Here is a 23,320-nt window from a genome sequence, read left to right on the forward strand (position 1 = left end):
GAGCCAATCATGGATATCCAGGTGCCTAGGAGGCAGTTTGTCGGTGGGTCATTTACTATTATACAGCTGAACACTGCATTATGATTGACCACCAACACTTCTATCTATTAGGCTTCTCCTGTGAGGGCTCTTCTCTGATTGGCTGCTTGGACTTTTTAGGGCAGTGAGGACTGAGCCTCACTGCCGGTTATAGCGTCCTGTTCACAGTTCTGCTGCCTGCTTGTTCTTTCGCTGCTTGGTGTTAAAACCTGTGACTGACTTCCCGTGTATGACCCCTCGCTTGTTCCTGAACCTTGAACCTACGCTTCTGACCCTGACCATTTGCCTGAAAACCGGATTCTGCTCCTCCGCCAGTGCCCCTGCCCTTTTGCTTGTCCCTGGATTCCGATCCTGTGCTTGCGACCTCTGACCTTGGTTTACTCTGCCTGAACCCCACGCTGCCGTCCACCAATCACTCCACTCCTGGGTTCTCCTTAGCCGGTATACAATTCTCGACCCTCTGTCAGCCTGCGGCCAAGTCTGTCCCCACCACTAGGGGCTCCAGCGAACACCAGGCTTTCGGAGTAGACTCCGAGTTTTATTGTGCTGGCTAGGGAGTTCCTAACACTTACAGTATATATAATGAACCTCAAACCTGTGGCATTTCCACCAGTTGTTCAGACACAATTAATTACTAATTTAATGGCTGTATTTCATTTTGATCGATTGTAATTTTTGCTTTTACTATTTTCATCACTGATTTGCAGAACAAAATTTGACAGTACATATATTTTTGACTGATTTTTATTTGCATATATACCACTGCGCCTTCCAGACAAGTTAAAAAAACACATCCTATTGGCAGCTTTACGTAAGTTTTTAAGTGCCGGACAAATATGAAAGGTTTGCAGACTAGTTTTAATAATATGTTTTTTAGAAATGTACTACTGTATGGTTTTGAAATGTATGGCTGAGTGAATAACACAATTTATTAAATGTTATTAAGTAATAAAATATACATGTATAATTATTGTTAATTTCTAAATAAGTAAAGAGCTTTCTTTTATAATAATTAAATAGATTTCAACCAAAGTGAAATAAATAACATACATATAATATCAAATGGACATAAATAAAACACATAAACTGTCTTTAACTAACCATAATTTATAGTACATTTGTATAATGTTGATTGGTTTAAGTATGGGTATAGAATAGATATTAAAAATACTGAGTTATTTTATGTAACAGATTCTGGATACTATATTACTAATCTTGATTAGCACTGGCTTACCTGAGGTGCGGAGTCTAACGATCTCCCCGGTGTTCACCAAGAACCGCCGCAAGGCGGGGTGGGCTTCGCTGCCAGGAGTCGCAGGTCGCGGTCCCCAGGTTCGCCTCAAGATGTAGTACAGCGGAGTGAAGCGGTGGTAGCGGAGTCAACAAGCCGGTTCGGTACACAGGAATGGAGTCAGGCAGAATCAGAAGGCAACTCGGAGTCAACAAGCCAGGTTCGGTACACGGGTCACAAGAATAGGAGAATGGTCAGCAAGCCGGGTCGGTACACAGGGATTGGAGAGCCAGGGAAGTCAAACAGGCAGAGATCAGCACACAGGAGACACTGGAAACAGGAAGACACTGCAATCCACGAAGAGCAGGAGCCAGGAACAGGTAAGTGTTGCTCTGACACTCAGCGAGTGTCAGAGTGAGGTTTTTATACTGAAGGGGATTCAAAATCCCCGCCTCTAGGGTTGTGGTCATGTGACCGCCTCCGGGTGCGGTCACATGGTCCTGAATGCGGAAGTGCGGCTGGACGGAGCGGCGGGGATCAGGTAAGTCCGTGACATTTTACATATTTGTTAAATAATGCATTTAATTAGTATGTTAAGAGTTCTACACCAAGTCAAATATTTCTGTCCTCAATAATGATAATGTAAAGCAATATATGCTTATATACGTGACCTGGGTGACCTCAAACGCGCATTTCTCAAGTTTGGCAAAGAGGCAATGCTGGCGTAGTTTGAGGAGGACCTTTTTGACATGATTACGGTGCTGCTCCAGTGACTTAGAATAGATCAATATGTTGTCGAGGTAGACCACAACGAACTTTCCCAGAAATTCTCGTAAAACATTAATAAAATCTTGTTATAATAATATAACAATTATTTACTTTTTAGGGAATAATGGCCCGAATGTGTTGAAGGCCGTCTTCCAATCATCCCCCTCTCTGATCCGGACCAAATTATATGCCCCTCTCAGATCAATCTTGGAGAAGATCGTGGCTTGTTTGAGCTCATCAAAGAACACGGAGATGAGAGGCAAAGGGCAGGTATTCTTCACGGTGATCCCATTCAGACCCCGATAGTCGATGCACGGACGGAGGCTGCCATCCTTTATTGCCACAAAGAAGAAACCCGCTCCTACGGGTGATTTAGACGGTCGAATGAATCCCTCCACATAGTCATCCATAGCCTTAGTCTCAGGAATGGACAGAGCATATAACCTTCCCTTAGGAAGCTTGGCACCCTAAATCAAATCAATGGAGCAATCGTAGCTACGATGCGGGGGCAGAGAATCTGCTTCCTTCTTAGAGAACACGTAGTGGAACTCTTGGTAAGGTAAAGGAAGAGATTCAGGACAAGGCAGAACAACCCGAAAAGTAAGGACAAGACAGGTTGATGAACAGGCTTTACTCCATCATAGGATTTCCCCAGTGCTCCAATCGATGTGAGGATTGTGAAGTTGGAGCCAAGGATGCCCTAAGATCAATGGTACGGAGGAACAGGGAATCAGGAAGAACGAGAGAAATTCAGAATGGATAGCTCCCACTGTAAGGTGCAAAGGAGGAGTTTGAGACGAGATCCTTCCATCAGTCAACGGTTTACCGTTCAATCCGCAGACCGTGATTTCCGAGTCCAAGGTTACTGAAGGAATACCAAGTGCTTTGGCAAAGTTCACATCCAGAAAATTTCCAGCTGCACCACTTTCTAGGAAAGCAGAGATGGAAACGGATTTATTTCCATACACGATCCGAGCAGGGATGAGGATGGAATTCTTGGAAGAGACCATTTGGAGACCTAGGCGTATCTCTTCCTTTACTCCTAGGCCTGATCTTTTCCCGCCTTGTTAGGGCAGGTACGCAAGAGATGGCCCTTATTGCCACAGTATAAACATAGCCCCTGCGACCGTCGCCTGGATCTTTCCTCGGGGGACAGGCGATAAGCCCCTAGCTGCATGGGTTCCGGCGAGTCCTGAGGGACCGGGTAGACGGCCGAAGAGGACCAGGATGGTGTGGCGGCCTCCTTCTCGGACCTCCTCTCTTTGATCCTGCGGTCAATCTTAATAACTAGTTGCATTAAAGCCTCCAGGGAAGTTGACGAAGGGTACTGGACCAAGGAATCCTTTATCTGCTCCGAGAGCCCTAGTCGGAACTGACTCCGTAGTGCAGGGTCATTCCACTTGCTATCGACCGACCAACGTCTAAACTCGGCACAATATTCCTCTGCTGTACACCACCCTTGTCTTAGCTCTCTTAGGTGTGATTCGGCAGAGGCCACCCGGTCTGGATCATCATATAGGAGACCAAGGGCGTTGAAAAAGGCGTCCACAGACTGCAGAGCAGGATTAACAGGGGTCAGACTGAACGCCCAGGATTGGGGATCGCCCTGAAGTAAGGAGATGATTATACCAACTCTCTGTTGCTCCGAACCCGAGGAACGGGGCCTGAGGCGGAAATATAGCTTGCAGCTCTCTTTAAAATTCCGGAACAGGGTTCTATCCCCGGAGAAACGGTCAGGAAGATTTAACTTAGGCTCAGGGGCAGGTGCCAGAGTTGCTTGTGAGGCCTTGGTGGCTTCTTCTTGAGCAGAAAGTCTAAGCGAAAGGTCCTAAACCACCTGTGAAATGGACTGGATCTGTCCTGCTAGGACTTGAGCCGGGCTGGGATCTATCAGAGGGAAATAGAATCGTTTTTTGGGACAGTTATAATGTTAGGAACCCCTCCAGCCAGTACATCGAAACCCGGAGAATGCTCTGAAAGTCTGGTGTTCACTGGAGCCCCTAGTGGTTGGGACAGACTTGGCCGCAGACAAACAGAGGGTCGCGAGATGTACACTGACTGGGGAGAACCCAGCAATAGAGTGTAGAAGCAAACAGCAGAGTGAAATCCAGGCAAGGGTCGAGGGCCGGCAGCAGACAACGAATCCAGAGAACAAGCCGAGGTCAGAGGTCACAGGCAATACAACAGGGTCCAGAAACAAGCCAGGGGTCGTACACGGGAGATCAGGTCTAGCAAAAACAGTCAAGGAGCAGGAACAGGGAGCCTAGCTACACTGGGAGCTATAACTGGCAGTGAGGCTCTGTCCTCACTGCCTTAAATAGTGAGGAACACCAATAGGAGCAGAGCGCCAGCGAGACTCCTCCCTAAACTCCAATAACCCCTATGTAAGGCCATAGTGCCCTGTATAAAGAACAAAAGGATGAACAATATAAGTGCAGCAATACCTAAATGTGCTATGCAAAAATAAGCATGGAAAAAACAAGAGTTCAATTACCTCTGCGCACATGCGCCCAGCTGTAGGACCACTGGCCGGGCACTGCGCCAGAAGAGGCAGAGCGTCCAGGTTGCTGCCCAGGCAACCGGGACGCGGAGGGCGGAAGTGACGTCCCGGTCATCATGGAGACGGCTGGGACGCCTGGAACAATCAGAAGTGAGCCGCCGCGGCCCGTCGGGGAGCCGCGGCTTGTACAGCATGTCTACTTGAAATGGTCATACATGTATTGCTTTTTTAAATTATTATATTGAGATAACACATAACTATATCTGGATGCTATATAGCTTATTAATTTTGAGAGCAGTTCATTTATGTATAGCTTGTCATGTAGCAATCATTGAATGCTGTTTTTATAAAAAAAAATACTTTCTCTGTTGGAAAATAAAAGTATTTGGAAAGAAAATTCTGGTTTATTTGGTTGCATTCTTGATAAGCCTGAAATAAAGACCTACACAGTTGACATATGCAATGGTACAGACAAAGGGTTGTATAAGATTTTTTGATTCTTCTCTTTAAATAATAAATGAGAGGAGGTTTCCAAAACATAATATTTCTATTCTTTATTAAAAGATATTATGTATAGATACAGCCATTACTGGACGAAGCAGACATACCCCCAGGGTCTCAAATGCCAATTGACATCCTATATTTGAGTAATTCTTTTATAAAAAAAAAGGTTACTTATTCCCAAATCCACACCTTTCCAGCTTACATCACTGCTAACACTCTAATGGGTATATTTACTAAACTGTGGGTTTGAAAAAGTGGAGATGTTGCCTTTAGCAACCAATCAGACTCTAGCTGTCATTTTGTAGAATGTACTAACTATATGATAAAGAGAATCTGATTGGTTGCTATAGGCAACATCTCCACTTTTTCAAACCCGCAGTTTTGTAAATCTAGCCCTAAGTCTCTATCATTAATCTTCATTAAAGTGACATGTTCTTGGAGGGGCCTTTTGGAAGGGTCTTCTTGACCTTATTTGGAGCAAATATATACTTTGCCCTTATATTGTGAAATGAAGAACATGTGACCCTTATATAACTTGTTGTTTTCTGTATTGTGCAATACGTGTTTTTCCGTTCTCTTAAAAGCACAGACAGATAAAATTCAAGTTCATTAGTTCGATCTATTGAACTAATTGGTAATATAGGGTCTTTGATAATTATTACTTTGACAGGGTCTAAACAGGTGACCTGAACTTATGGATTTGTCCACATATTTTATACTGCTAACAGATATATTTTAGCTTCATATATAATTTACCGATATATATATATATATTTATATGTGTGTGTGTGTGTTGGTAGCACAGGTAAAATAACTATGCATACGGGTAGATAATACAAAATTTAAGAAATTGACACACAGCATATCAGTGAATAAATGAGACTTTATTGAGAATATGTATTTGTATGTGTGTTTACAATTCATGTTGTATACACTTGGATACAGCAAAACATAGATGACATATAGAGCATGTAAAGAAGATTCATTATTCTCTCGCTATGAAATGATCGCTGCATTTCCATGTGCTTACGCTGTACTTTTAGATAACAGAGCACGTAGGAGACACCATCATAAATTTAAATATGCACGCCCACAAAGGTGTGTGGAGAAACTATCAGCACAATTGTTGGACAGACGGTCATGAGTGCGTACTCACTTCCGAAGTTGCACAACATCGTTCCATCTTTGATTGTGACTTTTAGGGAGTTTATAAAAACAAATGATACATTGTGCTTTGGTACGACAAAATATAATTGTGGGAGCATACACAGTGTTGCAATATCTGACCAAACGGTTGTATATCGTGTGATCTGCACGATAGTTGCATCAGTGTGTACCAAGCTTAAGATGTCAGATCACTTGTAATGTAATGCTAGCTGGCTGCCATGTATCTTTGAAATACTTGTACTGTACAAGTGACCTACTAATGCTGAAATGTTGGAAAGATGTCGAACAGGTCCCCACTAATATAAATACAGACACAACATTTACTAGACATAATTATCAATCGATCTCATTCTATACACATCGATTTTAGAACAACTCACTGCTCAGGCAATGACCAACCACATTTTAGACTTTACTTTTATGTTGACAAAAGGCATTGTGGCATCAAAACAATTGAGGCATCATCATCATTTATTTATATAGCGCCAGCAAATTCCGTAGTGCTTTACAATTCGGGACAAACATAGTGATAGACAATACTGGGTAATATTGGGTAATACAGAGAGACAGAGAGATTAGAGGGCACTGCTCGCAAGCTTACAATCGGACACCACCTATCACATTTATGAATAGCTAGGAATGGTTCAGGTAACTAAATGGCTGTAATTATTAGACATATCCTCCTACAGTTAGTACAAGGTTAAATCACTACTGTGATATATGTGTCTGTGTGACATAACCCATAGCTGAGTACAGTGTTGAATTCAGCTTACACGAAGATCGGGAGTCTGAATCACTTAAATGTTTTATATAAAGTCTGAAGGCCATCAGTTTCCTGTGACCCACGTTATGCTAACACCACATAATTTATCCAATAGGTAAATGAAAGGAGCCACCACCACCACAATTAAACAAATATCCTTAACTTTCTGAATCAACCCAAGGAGAAGGTGAATGATGTTCTTACTAAAAAGAAAGATGAGGAATCGGTTTACCCAATCAGAGAATTGCAAGAGTGAAAGTAACTTAATAACTGAAGAAATAGAACTACGCAGACTGTTTCATTATACACAAATACCACTATTAATTGGCCCAGCGTACACATAGGTATATAGTATAAACATATTCTGCTTTTGGGAGCCAAGATGTAAATGCACACAAAGAAAAAGGGTAAGAACTATGCCCCAAAATCCTGCTTACTGGTTTAATTTAATAAATGTCACCTTCTCCTTTTCTTCTTCAAACATACTGCTTAATAAAGCATCATTTAGGTCTTAAACCGTAAGTGAGGGGATATGTGTATGGTATTTACTTTGTGTCACATTTCTGTGTATTTATGTCCCTATAAATGTGCTTTTCTGCATTCAGTGTGGCTGGAAGGTACAAAAGGTGTCACATTTAAAGATATAGTGGTATATTTACTAAATTGCGGGTTTGAAAAAGTGGAGATGTTGCCTATAGCAACCAGATTCTAGCTGTCATTTTGTAGAATGCACTAAATAAATGATAACTAGGGGCCTGATTCATTAAGGATCTTAACTTAAGAAACTTCTTATTTCAGTCTCCTGGACAAAACCATGTTACAAAGCAAGGGGAGCAAATTAGCATTCTGTTTTGCACATAAGTTTTCATGTAGCACACAAATATCAACTTTAACTTTCAGTGTACAAATAAGTTATCAAGTATTTGTGTGCTACATGAAAAAACAGGCAGTATTTAACTTATGTGCAAAACAGAATGCTAATTTGCACCCCTTGCATTGTAACATGGTTTTCCAGGAGACTAAAATGAGAAGTTTCTCAAGTTAACATCCTTAATGAATCAGGCCCTAGAATCCGATTGGTTGCTATAGTCAACATCTCCACTTTTTCAAACCCGGAGTTTAGTACATATACCTTAGTCTGAGGCCATCTCTAAGCAAGTGTAAAGCAAAAGACCTATGCATTCACTTGGTAAACCAGACAAGCTCCCGTAAAGACACACTCTCCACCTTTTGAACCTCATTTAAAAACATCACGCTGTAGGACAAAATCTTGTTTTCACATATGCATAGTGAATACATACATATGCGTGGTGCATGAGAGTGACCACATTCAGCAAGGCACACCAAATCCCTATTAGCTCCTCCCATAAGGAGCTAATTAATATGAAGGGTGATTGATATATAATAGAATAAGGAAACTGCAGTGAGTTCCACACATGAGCAATCTGTTCCAGTCTTATGATTGCACACATTCCACCCATGTCTGTGGATGCCAATAAAATTATAACATGTCTATATAGTGTGACTGCTGCTCCGACTTGTTCTCCATAACTCGAGGATTGCTGTAATTCTTCTTTATGTCCAACAGCTCATGAAAATCACTTTTCTTTTGTGTGAATCCTCCAGCGTGACTTTGTGTAAACATATCCCACACTGAGAGGCAGATTCAATTGACCGTGTTATCGTTAATACAGTAATTTTAACCCGGATTTCTGCTCATGGCTCACCGAACCGCAAGCAAAAATCAGCGTTGAAATTGAAATTTCCATACTAAAGGTAATAATGCACTCTTACCGTAGTAATGGCAATAGTGCGTGGGCCGCGTTACTCTCGAGAGTAATGCGGTCAACTGAACCTGCCATCATAGCATGGAAATTGTTTCTCACCTGTGAATTCTCTGATGTCTATTGAGTCGTGATTTGGCTGTAAAACATTCTCCACATTCATAACATGGAAATTGTTTGTCATCTGTATGAGTTCTCTGATGTGTAACAAGATGTGATTTCTGTGTAAAACATTTCCCACACTCAGAACATGAAAATGGTTTCTCACCTGTGTGACTTCTCTCATGTATAACAAGAGTCGATTTACATGTAAAACATTCTCCACATTCATAACATGGAAATGGTTTCTCATCTGTATGAGTTCTCTGATGTATAACAAGCTGTGATTTCTGTGCAAAACATTTCCCACACTCAGAACATGAAAATGGTTTCTCGCCTGTGTGAACTCTCTTATGGCTGTTAAGTTGTGATTTCTGTGTAAAACATTTCCCACACTCAGAACATGAAAATGGTTTCTTGCCTGTGTGAACTCTCTTATGTATACTAAGATTACTTCTATGTGTAAAACATTTGTCACACTCAGAACATGGAAATGTTTTCTCATCTGTATGGGTTCCCTGATGTCGAACAAAGACTGAATGGCGTATAAAATATCTATCACATCCAGAAGAGGACAATATTTCATTACCTCCAGTTGTACTATCTGTAGCAATATCTGAGTTAACTGGAGAGCATTCCTCAATATTAGAGGGATCGGATGATACATCTGCATTGAGAAGGACTTCATGTATATTTCGGTTAATGTGATTTTCTCCTGGAGAATCCGGTATGCTGTTAACATCTTCAATTTTAAATTCTGGAGACAGAGTGAGATGTCCCTCCAAGGTATTACTGCTCTTGTGTCTATCTGCTAGAAAAAATAAGAAAATTAGACATATTGGGCCTGATTCATTAAGAAACTTAAGTTAAGAAGTTTCTTAATTAAGTCTCCTGGACAAAACCATGTTACAATGTAAGGGGTGAAAATTAGTTTTCTATTTTGCACACAAGTTAAATACTGACTGTTTTTCATGTAGCACACAAATATCAACTCTAAATTTCAGTGTACAAATAAGCTGTGTGTGCTACAAGAAAAAACAGTCAGTATTTAACTTATGTGCAAAACAGAATACTAATTTGCACCCCTTGCATTGTAACATGGTTTTGTCCAGGAGACTTAAATAAGAAACTTCTTAATTTAAGTTCCTTAATGAATCAGGCCCCTTGTCTTTAAATTCAGGGTTAGATTAAAAAGCCCGAAAATGTTCATACTATTAGTGATATTCAGTATTTTTTATTTTAATTTGCAAGCTATGAACACTTTATTGCAAATATAAGTGTACAAACGGCAAACATTTGTCTTTAGTTGAGCAGATAAAACATTGACTGAAAATATAACGCAACACCATTACCAAGCATATAGCATAGACCCACCCATAGTTATATACAGATTGTACAACTACATTGGACAACTCCACCCAAATTGTAAAATTTGGCGAGTAATGTTTCCCAAGCGTACACATTTCCCAGCATTCCACCATCATAGAACAGGAAGCCTAATTATTAATCAGTTACGTTGTAAAACCACAATGTCCATCCAGACACTGCCTCATACACACTGGAACTTCGAAGCAAAGTAGACCTGGGATAATGGGATTTTTATACTTACGTAAAATCCGTTTCTCTTAATCCATTGGAGGACACCGGGACCTTGGGGTATAGAGTAGGGACAGGCAAACACTGGCACTTTAACTTTAGTTAAACAAAGCTCTGGCTCCACCCCCTCTATACCCCACCTTATGCTAGAGGCCAGGCTATGTTTAACCAAGCCCGCAGAGAGGGAGATAGAGAGAAACCAAAGAAAAAAGAATAAACTTAACAACACATCATTGTCTTAACAACCAGACAACACGTCAGAAGGAGAAACCAGAGCGTTAAGGGTGGGCGCCCGGTGTCCCCCAATGGATTAAGAGAAACGGATTTTACGCAAGTATAAAAATCCCATTTTCTCTGACATCCTTGGGGGACACCGGGACCTTGGGGACATCCCAAAGCTGTCTCATGGGAGGGAACGCTCAGAAGAAACGGCCCAAAGCACCTTTCTCCCAAAACTTGCATCCCTAGAGGCAAACACATTAAATCTGTAAAACTTTGTAAAAGTGTGTACAGAAGACCACGTGGCCGCTTTACACAACTGTTCACTGGAGGCACAATGGCGGGCCGCCCAGGAAGCACTTACAGATCTTGTAGAATGCGCCCGTAGATTATCTGGGACATGCTCCCCAGCCCCATTGTAAACCTGACGGATAACAGCCGTAATCCACCTAGCAATGGTCACTTTAGAAGCTGGCCAGCCTCTTTTGTGAGCATCGTAGAGAATCAAAAGATCCTCAGCTTTGCGTAATTTCTGAGATCTTTTAACATAAATTCGCAAGGCACGAACAACATCAAGATAACTAATAGACTCATCGTTATCGGAAGAAGAGGAATCAGATAGAGCCGGAATGACAATATCCTGATTCAGATGAAACTTAGATACAACTTTAGGAAGGAAGGAGGGCTTGGTTCAAAGAACTGCCCTATCCTCATGAAAAACTAGCAGAGGAGGCTTGCAAGACAAAGCAGCAAGCTCTGAAACTCTGCGTGCCGTAGAAATGGCCAAAAGAAAAACCGTTTTCAAAGTTAGAAATTTGAAATCCACCGTATTCAAGGGTTCAAACGGTGGATGCTGTAAAGCCCTCAACACCAAAATCAAATCCCATGGCGGGAACGGAGAAATATAAGGAGGTTGAACATGGAGAACACCTTGAATGAAAGTTTGCACATCAGGTATGACAGCAAGTTTTCTTTGAAAGAAGATCGAAAGAGCCGACACCTGACCCTTAAGAGAACTAAGACGCAAACCTGCATCCAAGCCATCCTGCAAGAACCTCAGTAATCTGGGCAGACGAAAAGAAGACGTAGGATATCCCTTCTTTTCGCACCAACCAATATATGTCTTCCATACTCGATGATATATTTTGGCCGAAGCCAGTTTTCGAGCACGGAGCATGGTCTGCACCACCCGATTCGAAAAGCCCTTAGCTCTTAGGATCCTGGCCTCAACAGCCACGCCGTTAAAGTCAGGCATTGCAAACCTAGATGACAAAAGGTACCCTGGGTTAGCAGGTCTGAGCGTATTGGCAACCACCACGACCGACCTCCTGCCATGAAGAGTACGTCGGTGTACCAGGCCCTGCACGGCTAATCCAGCGCCACTAGAAGCACTGGAACCCCCTCTCTCTTCACCTTTTTCAGTACTCGTGGAAGCATGGCTATCGGAGGATAAAGGTACACTAAGCGGTACCTCCAAGGGACGGACATAGCGTCTACAGCGACTGCCCCGGGATCTCTTGCACGGGAACAGTAGCGGGAAACCTTGTGATTCAACTGAGATGCCATCATATCGACATCCGGTTGACCCCATTTCACCACTAACTGTTGAAACACCTCCGGATGGAGAGACCATTCTCCCGGATGCAGAGTCTGCCTGCTTAGGAAATCTGCTTCCCAGTTTTCTATCCCGGGAATGAAGATGGCCACGAGTGCCGAAACGTGAGCTTCGGCCCACAGAAATATCCTGTGAGTCTCCCTCATGGCCAAGGGACTCCTGGTGCCGCCCTGATGGTTGAGATATGCCACTGCTGTGACATTGTCCGATTGAATCTTCACTGGCTTTCCCTGCAGCAAGGGTTGCCGCCTTCCTAGAGCATGAAACACTGCGCGCAGTTCTAAGACATTTATTGGAAGCTTGAAACCGAGCCTGAAGACAGACAGCCCCCCAACTCCGAAGGCTGGCATCTGTTGTTATCAGAATCCAATTGCAAATTGAGAACAAGCGTCCCCTGGTGAGATTCTGCCTGTGTAGCCACCAGAACAGCGATTGACGCATCTGCGGAGACAGGCGAAAAACCTGACTCGCCAGATTCCGATGGGATTTGTTCCATTGCGACAGGAGTTCCAATTGAAACTGTCGTGCATGGAACTGAGCAAACTGGATCGCTTCGAATGACGATACCATCTTGCCCAGAAGTCACATTGCATAAATTAATGGAAGGTCTCCTTGCCACCAACAGGGATTTCACCATCTTCTGCAAGGCTAGGATCTAGTCCTGAGGAAAGAACACTCGTCTCAGACGGGTATTGAATAAGAGACCCAGAAACACCATCCGCTGGGATGGGATCAACTTGGATTTTTTGAAGTTGATAATCCAACCGTGCGACTCCAGGGTCTGGATTACTACCTGAATATGCAACAGAAGCTTCTCTGAAGAATCTGCCTTTAAAAGTAGATCATCCAGGTAAGGGATGATTGCAATTCCCTTGGCCCTTAGCAGAGCAGCCATAACCGCCATGATCTTGGTGAAGATACGTGGAGCTGTGGCGAGACCGAACGGGAGAGCCTGAAATTTGATGTGCTCTGACCGAACTGCAACCTCAACAGGAACTGATGACCCTTCCAAATAGGCACATGGAGATATGCATCCTTGATGTCTACAGCCACCATAAATTCTCCCTGTTCCATGCCGAGAATGACCGAGCGTAAAGACTCCATCTTGAAGCTGGGCACTCTGACCTGTGTATTCAAATACTTTAGATTGAGAATCGGTCTGAAGGAGCCATCTGGTTTTGTCACAAGAAAAGTTTGAAATAAAACCCCAAACCTCTTTGAGAATGAGGAACAGGAAAAATCACTCCAGACGAAAGAAGGGATTGAAACGCTTCTGTTAAAGCCAATCGTTTCTTCGGACAAAACGGAAGCCCTGTGGGGAAGAACCGTCTGGGAGGAAGATCGAGCAGATCGATCTTGTAACCCTGGTTCACCCCTCCCCTAATCCAGACATCGGTAGTGGACTGACACCACCGATCCCTGGACAGCAGAAGACGGGCTCCTACCACCAACAGCGGAGGAGCAAAAAACCCGTCTTGCAGACTGTTTGTCTGCAGGCTTTGCAGCTGGACGTCGCCCAGACCAGGCCTGATGTCCCCGCTGCAAACCACCTCTAGGGGCGGATGACTGGCCTGTAGAAGATTGGCCTGAGGAATATTAACCCCGAAACCTTCCTGAGGTCTGAAAGGACTGGAATTTGGATAATCTTTACTTGGGAGCATTAACTGGGAGAAAAATGCTCTTTCCACCTGTAGCTTGACTGATAATGGAGTCAAGCTGAGGTCCAAACAAAAGACCCCCAGAAAACGGTATGGTCTCAAGAACCTTTTCAGACTCCCCATCAGCCTTCCAGGACTTAAGGCAGAGAATACGACGAGCTGAAACTGCAGAGGCAGAAATTCGTGCACCAATCAGTCCCACATATGTAGCTGCCTCTCGTAAATAATCTATCGCCCGTTGAATTTGCTCCACTAATGGAAGAAATTCAGAGGAAGGCCTGCCTGCCAACAAACACTGAAAACGGTGTTTTGACCAGCGTTCTACTGCTTTGTTAACCCACACAGATGCCAAAGCAGGCCTGAAAAAGGTACATGCTACCACGAAAATGAATTTAAGGACGGCCTTAACCTAATGGTCTGTACCATCCTTAAGAATGGCTATGTTAGGAAAAGGAATAGTAGTTAACTTGGCTAACATTGTAACTGCAGCATCCACGCGTGGAAGCGTCTACCATTTAGCAAAAACTTCACTAGGAAAGGGATAAACCGACTGCAGTCACCGAAATACTTGGAACTTGTTATCTGGGAAAGTCCAAGGCTCTGACAACAAATCTTCCAATAGGGAAGAAGCCAGGAAAAAGAAAGAATTTTATTTCTTCCTTCCCCGTGCAAAAAGAGGAGCTTGTGCAACATGAGAAACCTCTTACTTCGGAAAGTGAAGTACCTGTCACACAGCTTGTATTAATTCCTCCACACTCTGGAGAACCGAATGAATCTCCTCACAACCGAAGGAGCATCCATTTATGGCCCAAATATATGGGACTCTCATGGTTTAGTTAGGACCACCCTATTAGCAAAAGCGCCGTGGAGTGGCGGGTGGCTTTAACATACATTTGCAAATGTGTGCAACTAAGACTTTTGCATTTTTATCTACAGTAAGAATGGCAGATATGTTGCTGGCTATAGCAGTGTGCTGGGGGATCTCTCTGTGTTTGTACCTTTTAGGATAATCCCACCCTTTCATGCACCTGCTATAGCCTATAAATTGATTTGAGCAACTTCCATTTCTTTATTTGAAGGAGCATCCATGTCAGAATTCACCGCTAAATTACCTTCATTCTGGGAACTACAGTCAAATTCTGGCTTATTTTCCTGAAGTTGTGGCGCCATCCTCCTACGCTTATGTGAGGACGACGGTGCCGCAGATTGTAACATCCTCTCTAAGAGGAAGAAACCTAAACCAAACCCTGTACAGAGGATGCAATTCCCTGTACCCAAGCAGGCTGTACAGACTCCGCCAGGGAGAAACAGTCAAACCTTGACTTAGAGAACTAGAACCCATGTCAGTTGCTACAGTGCAAGCAGAATCAGAAGATGGAGCGACCACAGCCTGTGACAGCACCAACTGAGCAAGTTCAGCCACTGTATTGGAGAGAGACCGAACCCAGGCATGTGTTGCCGCATGTAAAGCAGCAGCTGCTGTATTACACAGTATGCTCTATGAAAGCCGGCAGGCTGCGCACAGAGCCTGCGCGTCTGACTGACCTGATGGTAACTTAACGTGACAGACAGCCCAGGTGAAACTCAACATTGATGTAACACCAGCTTTACCGCGCATGGTTTTTCCCCTTCTGGCATGTTAACAGATGGGACAAAACACAAACAAAACAGTGTAATAAACAGTGTAACAAAACACAATTTAAATAACAAGCAGCCCAAAAGCTGAACAGAAAGTGAGCCTGCAATACAGCCAATAAAAGCCCCACAGAGTAAAAATAAAATTTTGAAAATAACAATCCCCAAACCTCTCTATCAGGAATCAGGACAGAAAAGGGGAGCTATAAAATGGCTGTTTATTCTGGTATCTGCACACATAATAGTGAGAGACTACCATGGAGGAAGTGTAATTAGAAGAAACACCACTCCCCCAGGGCCCAGCACTGAATTGGTGACATTCAACAACCCAGTGCCTAGCAGGGAACACTATTTTAGTGACGCTTGCCTGACCCTGTCTCCTGAGCTAAAAATAGAATTTCTTTTTTTTTTTTTTCATAGAATGGATGCTCCTAGTAAGAAGCAGCCTGCTCAGGGACAAACTGCGATTTTATAACCCTCTCTCTCAGCATTGTGCTGGGAGAGGGTTCACTTACCTTCTGCCACCCCTCCTCACGCAGTGTCTGCAGTCTATCTGACTGTCAGATCAAGAGGACGGACACAGCCTGCGGCGACTGTGCCCGGCTCCTAGAGAGGGAGGCTGGCAACAGAGGCACCTCTCACAGCACCTCCGATCCCCCCCCTCCATACAGCGCTTGCCGCACGCTGCATACTGCAGATTCCTGCCATAAAATAATAAAAGTAACAGAAGAGGGCTGCTGAACAGCCCAGACACAGCCTTTTCGCCGGGCACTTAAACTAGACTGGCCTCTAGCAGGAGGTGGGGTATAGAGGGGGTGGAGCCAGAGCTTTGTTTAACTAAAGTTAAAGTGCCAGTGTTCGCCTGTCCCTACTCTATACCCCAAGATCCCGGTGTCCCCCAAGGATTGCAGAGAAAAATTAGCAGCACAACCTACCAATGTGTTTACACTACTGGAAGTTTTATATGTGGGAATATAGGCAGCAAAAAAAAAAAAAGTGAACAGTGAGGCAGCTTCTAAATCTCCCTCTGGTGAACCTCAGGTAGCATAGTTCAGATGCCAGTGTCATGCTACTAATTTAGATTAAAGCTTCGGTGTGGACAACCAGTAAGAGGGAAGGAGAGCATCAGGATAAAGCAGGAGAGCAAAGTATGAAATAAAAGAGAAATAGCAACACTGAATGATGACGGCAGAGTGGAGGAGAACATAAGGACAGAGTAGGAGAATTGAACAGGACACAGGCAATGCAACAGCAGAAAGTGGAAGAAAGCATAAGGGAAGAGAAACAGAGACACAGATCAGAAGATGAAGACAACAGTACAGAGAATCCATGCACAGAGATTGGAGGGGAAGTTATTGTGCAATGACTGGTTTGTGGTTATAGTTCTATGTGCCTCACAGCACTGGGGTCATGAGTTCAAATTCCCGATCATGGCCTTATCTGTGTGGAGTTTGTATGTTCTCCCCGTGTTTGTGTGGGTTTTCTCCCACACTCCAAAAACATACTGGTAGGTTAATTGGCTGCTATTAAAAATTGCTCTTAGTCTATCTCGGTCTGTGTGTGTATGTTAGGGGATTTAGATTGTAAGCTCCAATGGTGCAGGGACTGAAGTGAATGAGTTCTCTGTACAGCGCTGCGGAATTAGTGGCGCTATATAAATAAATAGAAGATGATGATATGATGCGTTTGAGAAGGTGCAGGTTGTGTGAAGTGTCCCATGTGATGGGCTGTGTAAGATCTTAGGGAAAGTGGAATTAGCTGCTGTTTTGCTACAATACTATAGTATTAATAAACACATATTGAGAATCAAACATTCAGATATTACACGAGGAAGATAATGGGTATCATGAGGATCATGTGTAATGTCACGCTGGCTCTCATCTCATTGACCGTGATTCCCTCACTATAGTAATGTCCATTTGATGTTTGAGAATCTCCAGTGTGTGTGAGGAGGAGACTGGTCAGATCTCTGGGCTGGTAATAGAGATTGACAAGATGTGAGGAGGAGAACAAGAGTCTAATAGTAGCTGATGGTTCCTGACTCCCCCACTGGGCAAAAACCTTTTCCTCATTAGTTTGTACTGACAGAGCAGGGTGTAGAATAAGAGATTGACTGAACAAGGAGAATGTGTGAGTCTTCTGTATAATTACTCACCTGTACTGATATCTGTAGGGATTTCCTCCTCCTTACACTGCTGGTCACTCCTCACACACTTCTCTTCTTCTCCCTCTATATCTTCTACCTTAATGTCAGTCATCTCTGCACCCTACATTAACCACAAAATAATAAAAATAACACTTTCATAATGTCTGATTTTATTGAGATAAAACAGAAGAATATTAATAGGTATAAGACCCCAACCACTGCTCTACAACTTATACAGTGAAAAGTAACTATGGTATTCTGGTGAGACCCTCAGTTCCATCTACCTGATAGTCCTGCTGGATACTGTGATTTCCTTCATTACAACTTTGTAAATAAAGAGGATGGGGACATCTTTCAGGGGTATTTCTGTTACTGGATCCATCTGCAGAAGACACACAGTGACTGAATACATTGTTTATAGATGATGATCAGATAATGTGTGTATCTAGGTGGCCCTCAAACCTACTCTCCCATTTACAACAAATGAAAGTCACTTCTTACCCAGTGATGTGAGTGGCCGGTGATTCTCCATCATCACGTCCTTGTACAGACCCTTGTTTCCTTCTATATTCTCCCACTCCTGCATAAAAAAATAGATAGTAATATCCTAATACTATATAGCAAATTGACACATACAGTGATATAGTTATCATCCAAATACATTCCCTGGTGTTACTGTATAATGTCCCATTCCCAGCAGTCACCTCTCCAGTCACCAGATGGATTATCTTGTTGGTGAGTCCCAGGATCTTCTGGTCATTGTTCCTGTCATGTATCAGTGAGTGAGGTGTAGGCACCGCGATGGGGATCTGGGTCCTATTCAATCTTCCTGACACACGTGGATGGCTCTGGGTGTCATAAAGTCACCGGATGCATTCTTCCCTATTGTGCAACCCGGTGTACTGTGAGAGATATCAATACAAAGTCAACTTGCCCATTTTTAGATATTACAAAAAATGCAACAGTATTTTAAAAATACAATCCCTATCCTAAACGTAACCATTTCCTATATACAGGAATGTTGAGTGTATATAGCACATGCCTCTCTCTCACCTTGATACAGAAATTATGGAACTATTTGCAAAAATGTCTCATTAATCAAGCCTGAATGCAGAGTGACCGCATAGTGTCTGACATAGATATATATAAATAACATGGCATTCATGTATAATTAGAGGTGTGCATTATAATATGTTATGACATAAATCAGTATACTATAAGATACTAACTAATCTTCATACTTCTCCAGTCCAGTTTCCATCCTTCTATCCAGTGGTTCCTCCACACACTCCCCTGCACTCATCTGCTGACCAACCATATTCTGCTGTCTGCCCCAAACCATCACCGATACCTCTCCAGCCCATTCATTACCACCTTTCTATTCTATGCTTCCCCTCAGCAGTGCTGCATGTAAATGCTACCTCCAATAACTCCCCTTCCTCATTGTACCCAGCAATAACCCCCTTCCCCCACCCCAACTCTCCGATCACCCCCTATTATTATTTTCTTCCAACAACCCTGTACTCAGACATTTACATCTTTATCTCTCCTCTTGATCTCTGCTCTGTTTCCTTTCCTGCCAGCTGGATCTCTCCTGTCTCCTTTGCCTACATCCTATTCATCATCAGGTTTTTGTATAAAGCTGAATTTCAGCTGGGTCAGCTATAAACAATGAAACGCCCATGTAACAATTATTATTGCATTGTGCAAGTTCCAGTGTGTAATAAAGGTGGTAGCACTTGTGTGTGTTTTCTGTAGATGGCTGACTCACACTGTCTGCTCTAACTGTGCACTTCCTGTTTTATCATTACTCCTGTTCCTGCAACTAAGAACAAGTCCATCAGCAGCACCAGTGATTGTCTTTTCTGTGTTTCAATCTGGGGCATTTCTGCTTCACTGTTTCCTTCTCCATTCCCCTTTCCTTCTCCTGCCTCTAGCTGGGGAGATCTGTAGATACAAGCTGCAGCTACACCGCTCCTCATACAGCAGGTCACAGTCTGTCACTGGACTCCTGGGCTTATAATACTCTTCTCCTTTAGTCCCCTTCCTGCTCTTACTTCCTTCATTCAGGAAGCCCCACCTGATGTATTATTATGGCTGGTCTGAGTTCCATTTCATAAGAAGAAAGAATTCAATAAATAGTGGGTATGTAATGCAAGCTGGTGCTTTGACTGAATATGGGATCTGACAGATTCCCCCCAAAAACAAGCCAGCTGATTCACTAAAATCAGGTTCCTCATGACCCATGGAGCCCATTTCATCAGGGACTCACCTTCTCAAACATCTGGTTCATTTTGAGCCTATCATCGAATAGTTGACTGTATCCTACCCAGTGATACAACCTGCAGCATTGGCTACCCCTGAAGCCAGCAGCCCAATAAAGCCTGGTGCTGCTGTCTGTACTCCCACTAAAGTGTTCTCCCGAACACTCGGAACCAACATGCAGAGAACGGTGAGCAACCATTCTCATCCTGACCCATGCTACTGCTGAATATCTATTTTTACCGGTGGGCTCGCATGTCTTAATGTCTGACACATCAGGTGAGTCTGCACAGTGGTTGGGCCTCCTACTACCTACACCAGTTTCTCACCAGGACAGAGCCTCCACTTCAGACTGCCCTATCTGTTCTTAAGATCGACTCTAAGAAGCAGAGAGGGGCTGAACAAATCACATTGGCCTACAATAAGCTCACCGGCCTCTGTCTGAATTCAAAGCTCTACAGTCACTCGAGATCAATCCAAGCCATATCTCCTCACTGCAGATCAATTGCGTCTATCTCATCGGCCCTCCCTCCCACTTGTGATGTGACTTATTGCCGGATCCTTCCCCCTCAAATTCCAGCCCTCTCTGCATTGAGGAATCTGTGAGCAGATTTGGAGCTCACAGCAAACAATTCCAGTTCTATTGTGGGAGCCAATTTCACTTAAAGTTGCACATCTCTCCCATCACTCCCAGCAACAGGTATCACTCTTCCTTATCCCTCTACCACCTCCTCAGGACTCAACCTGCATCCAGCTGACAGGTCTGACTACTCCTTAGGCAACTGTTCAAAGTCTGCTAGAAAAGCTACCTGCTTGATCTTTACCTCAACAAACTGATCCACTACTATGTACATCTACTTTGCTTATAGCATTACTTGCCTCTCCACACCGCTCCAACGCCTGGTCCAAGCCCCAAACTAAACTGTCCTATTTAATCCTACAGTCTGTCTTCTCCCTCCGTTTAGAATACAAACTCTCATGGACACAGTCTCTCAACCTTCTGTCCCACATCTCCCAGCCATCTGTCTTGTATCTCTCCTGTGATCTATGATGCAAATATTTTTCTGTAGGCCGTGACAATTGTTTTGAAAATCGCATGTACCTATTATAATTACTATTTTCATGTATATCATTTATGTCAGGTGCCACTTGAATCTGTGGCACCACACAATTAAACAAGGGTGATGATGAGTGTGCACTGGGATCTGTCTTATTATTCATCATATATCACTGTACAGACCCCTCTCCTCTATATAATAATAATATAATATAATATGGATATAATATACAGTATGTGCTGGGATCTGTCTTATTCTTCATCATATATCACTGTACAAACCCCTCCCCTCTATATAATAATAACATAATATAATATGGATATAATACACAGTGTGTGCTGGGAGCTGTCCTATTCCTCCTCATATATCACTGTACAGACCCCTCTCCTCTATATAATAATAACATAATATAATATGGATATAATATACAGTATGTGCTGGGATCTGTCTTATTCTTCATCATATATCACTGTACAAACCCCTCCCCTCTATATAATAATAACATAATATAATATGGATATAATACACAGTGTGTGCTGGGAGCTGTCCTATTCCTCCTCATATATCACTGTACACACCCCTCTCCTCTATATAATAATAACATAATATAATATGGATATACTACACAGTGTGTGCTGGGAGCTGTCTTATTCCTCCTGATATATCACTGTACAGACCCCTCTCCTCTATATAATAATACATACTTGCCATTCCGGGAGACTCCCGAAATTCGGGAGAGCTGGCAAATCTCCCGCATCCTGCTCCAGCCACCGCTAAATGACACGATTCAGCCAGAATCGCGGCATTTTGGCCCCGCCCCCAGCAACAAAACGGCATTTTTGTCGCCGGGGGCGGGGCTAAAATGCTGCGATTTGTCTTGCCCTGCCCCGCTCCCTCCCGCCCATCTCCCGGAAACAAACTACAGAAAGTAGGTAAGTATGTAATAATATCATAATATAATATGGATCTGATACACAGTGTGTGCTGGGATCTGTCTTATTCCTCCTCATATATCACTGTACAGACCCCTCTCTTCTATATAATAATAACATAATATAATATGGATATAATACACAGTGTGTGCTGGGAGCTGTCTTATTCCTCCTCATATATCACTGTACAGACCCCTCTCCTCTATATAATAACATAATATAATATTGATATAATACACAGTGTGTGCTGGGAGCTGTCTTATTCCTCCTCATATATCACTGTACAGACCCCTCTCCTCTATATAATAATAACATAATATAATATGGATATAATACACAGTGTGTGCTGGGAACTGTCTTATTCCTCCTCATATATCACTATACAGACCCCTCTCCTCTATATAATAATAACATAATATAATATGGATATAATACACAGTGTGTGCTGGGAACTGTCTTATTCCTCCTCATATATCACTGTACAGACCTCTCTCCTCTATATAATAATAACATAATATAATATGGATATAATACACAGTGTGTGCTGGGAGCTGTCTTATTCCTCCTCATATATCACTGTACAGACCCCTCTCTTCTATATAATAATAACATAATATAATATGGATATAATACACAGTGTGTGCTGGGAGCTGTCTTATTCCTCCTCATATATCACTGTACAGACCCCTCTCCTCTATATAATAACATAATATAATATTGATATAATACACAGTGTGTGCTGGGAGCTGTCTTATTCCTCCTCATATATCACTGTACAGACCCCTCTCCTCTATATAATAATAACATAATATAATATGGATATAATACACAGTGTGTGCTGGGAACTGTCTTATTCCTCCTCATATATCACTGTACAGACCCCTCTCCTCTATATAATAATAACATAATATAATATGGATATAATACACAGTGTGTGCTGGGAGATGTCTTATTCCTCCTCATATATCACTGTACAGATCCCTCTCCTCTATATAATAATAACATAATATAATATGGATATAATACACAGTGTGTGCTGGGAGCTGTCTTATTCCTCCTCATATATCACTGTACAGACCCCTCTCCTCTATATAATAATAATATAATATAATATGGATATAATACAATACCTGTGAATGTGCCACGTTCTAAACCACATATAGGGGAAGCTGGAGACTATGACCACGCCCCCTCCGCAGCGTCAGAACATAGCAAATTTCATGCTGTTAAACCATTACAGTGTGTAGGAGACTAAAACAAAATGGCCGCCGCTCATCTCAAGTGAGGAAATTAAGTGAAGTGCAGTATTGGACTCGAAAGATTAACTTGTTTTAATTAGCCGAA

At 42.8% G+C, this 23,320-nt stretch overlaps 1 protein-coding gene across 2 annotated transcripts; it reads right to left on the minus strand.

Annotated features, from left to right (window-relative positions):
• Nucleotides 1-5,907: 5,907 nt before the first annotated feature.
• On the minus strand, nt 5,908-23,165 carry LOC142151061 (uncharacterized). Of its 2 annotated transcripts, none has more exons than XM_075206357.1 (6): nt 23,107-23,165; nt 18,429-18,626; nt 18,226-18,304; nt 18,009-18,106; nt 17,734-17,845; nt 5,908-9,663 (listed from the first exon to the last, which is right to left on the minus strand). In XM_075206357.1, exons 3-6 carry the CDS (start codon nt 18,257-18,259, stop codon nt 8,855-8,857), a joined length of 1,053 nt encoding a protein of 350 aa, XP_075062458.1. In that variant the 5' UTR covers nt 18,260-18,304; nt 18,429-18,626; nt 23,107-23,165; the 3' UTR covers nt 5,908-8,854. The 2 variants fall into 2 exon arrangements, with proteins under 2 accessions (XP_075062458.1, XP_075062457.1); XM_075206356.1 differs by having other exon boundaries at nt 5,908-9,666.
• Between the last annotated feature and the right edge of the window lie 155 nt (nt 23,166-23,320).

Source organism: Mixophyes fleayi, chromosome 4, assembly GCF_038048845.1.
Source record: "Mixophyes fleayi isolate aMixFle1 chromosome 4, aMixFle1.hap1, whole genome shotgun sequence".
Lineage (NCBI taxonomy): Eukaryota > Metazoa > Chordata > Amphibia > Anura > Limnodynastidae > Mixophyes > Mixophyes fleayi.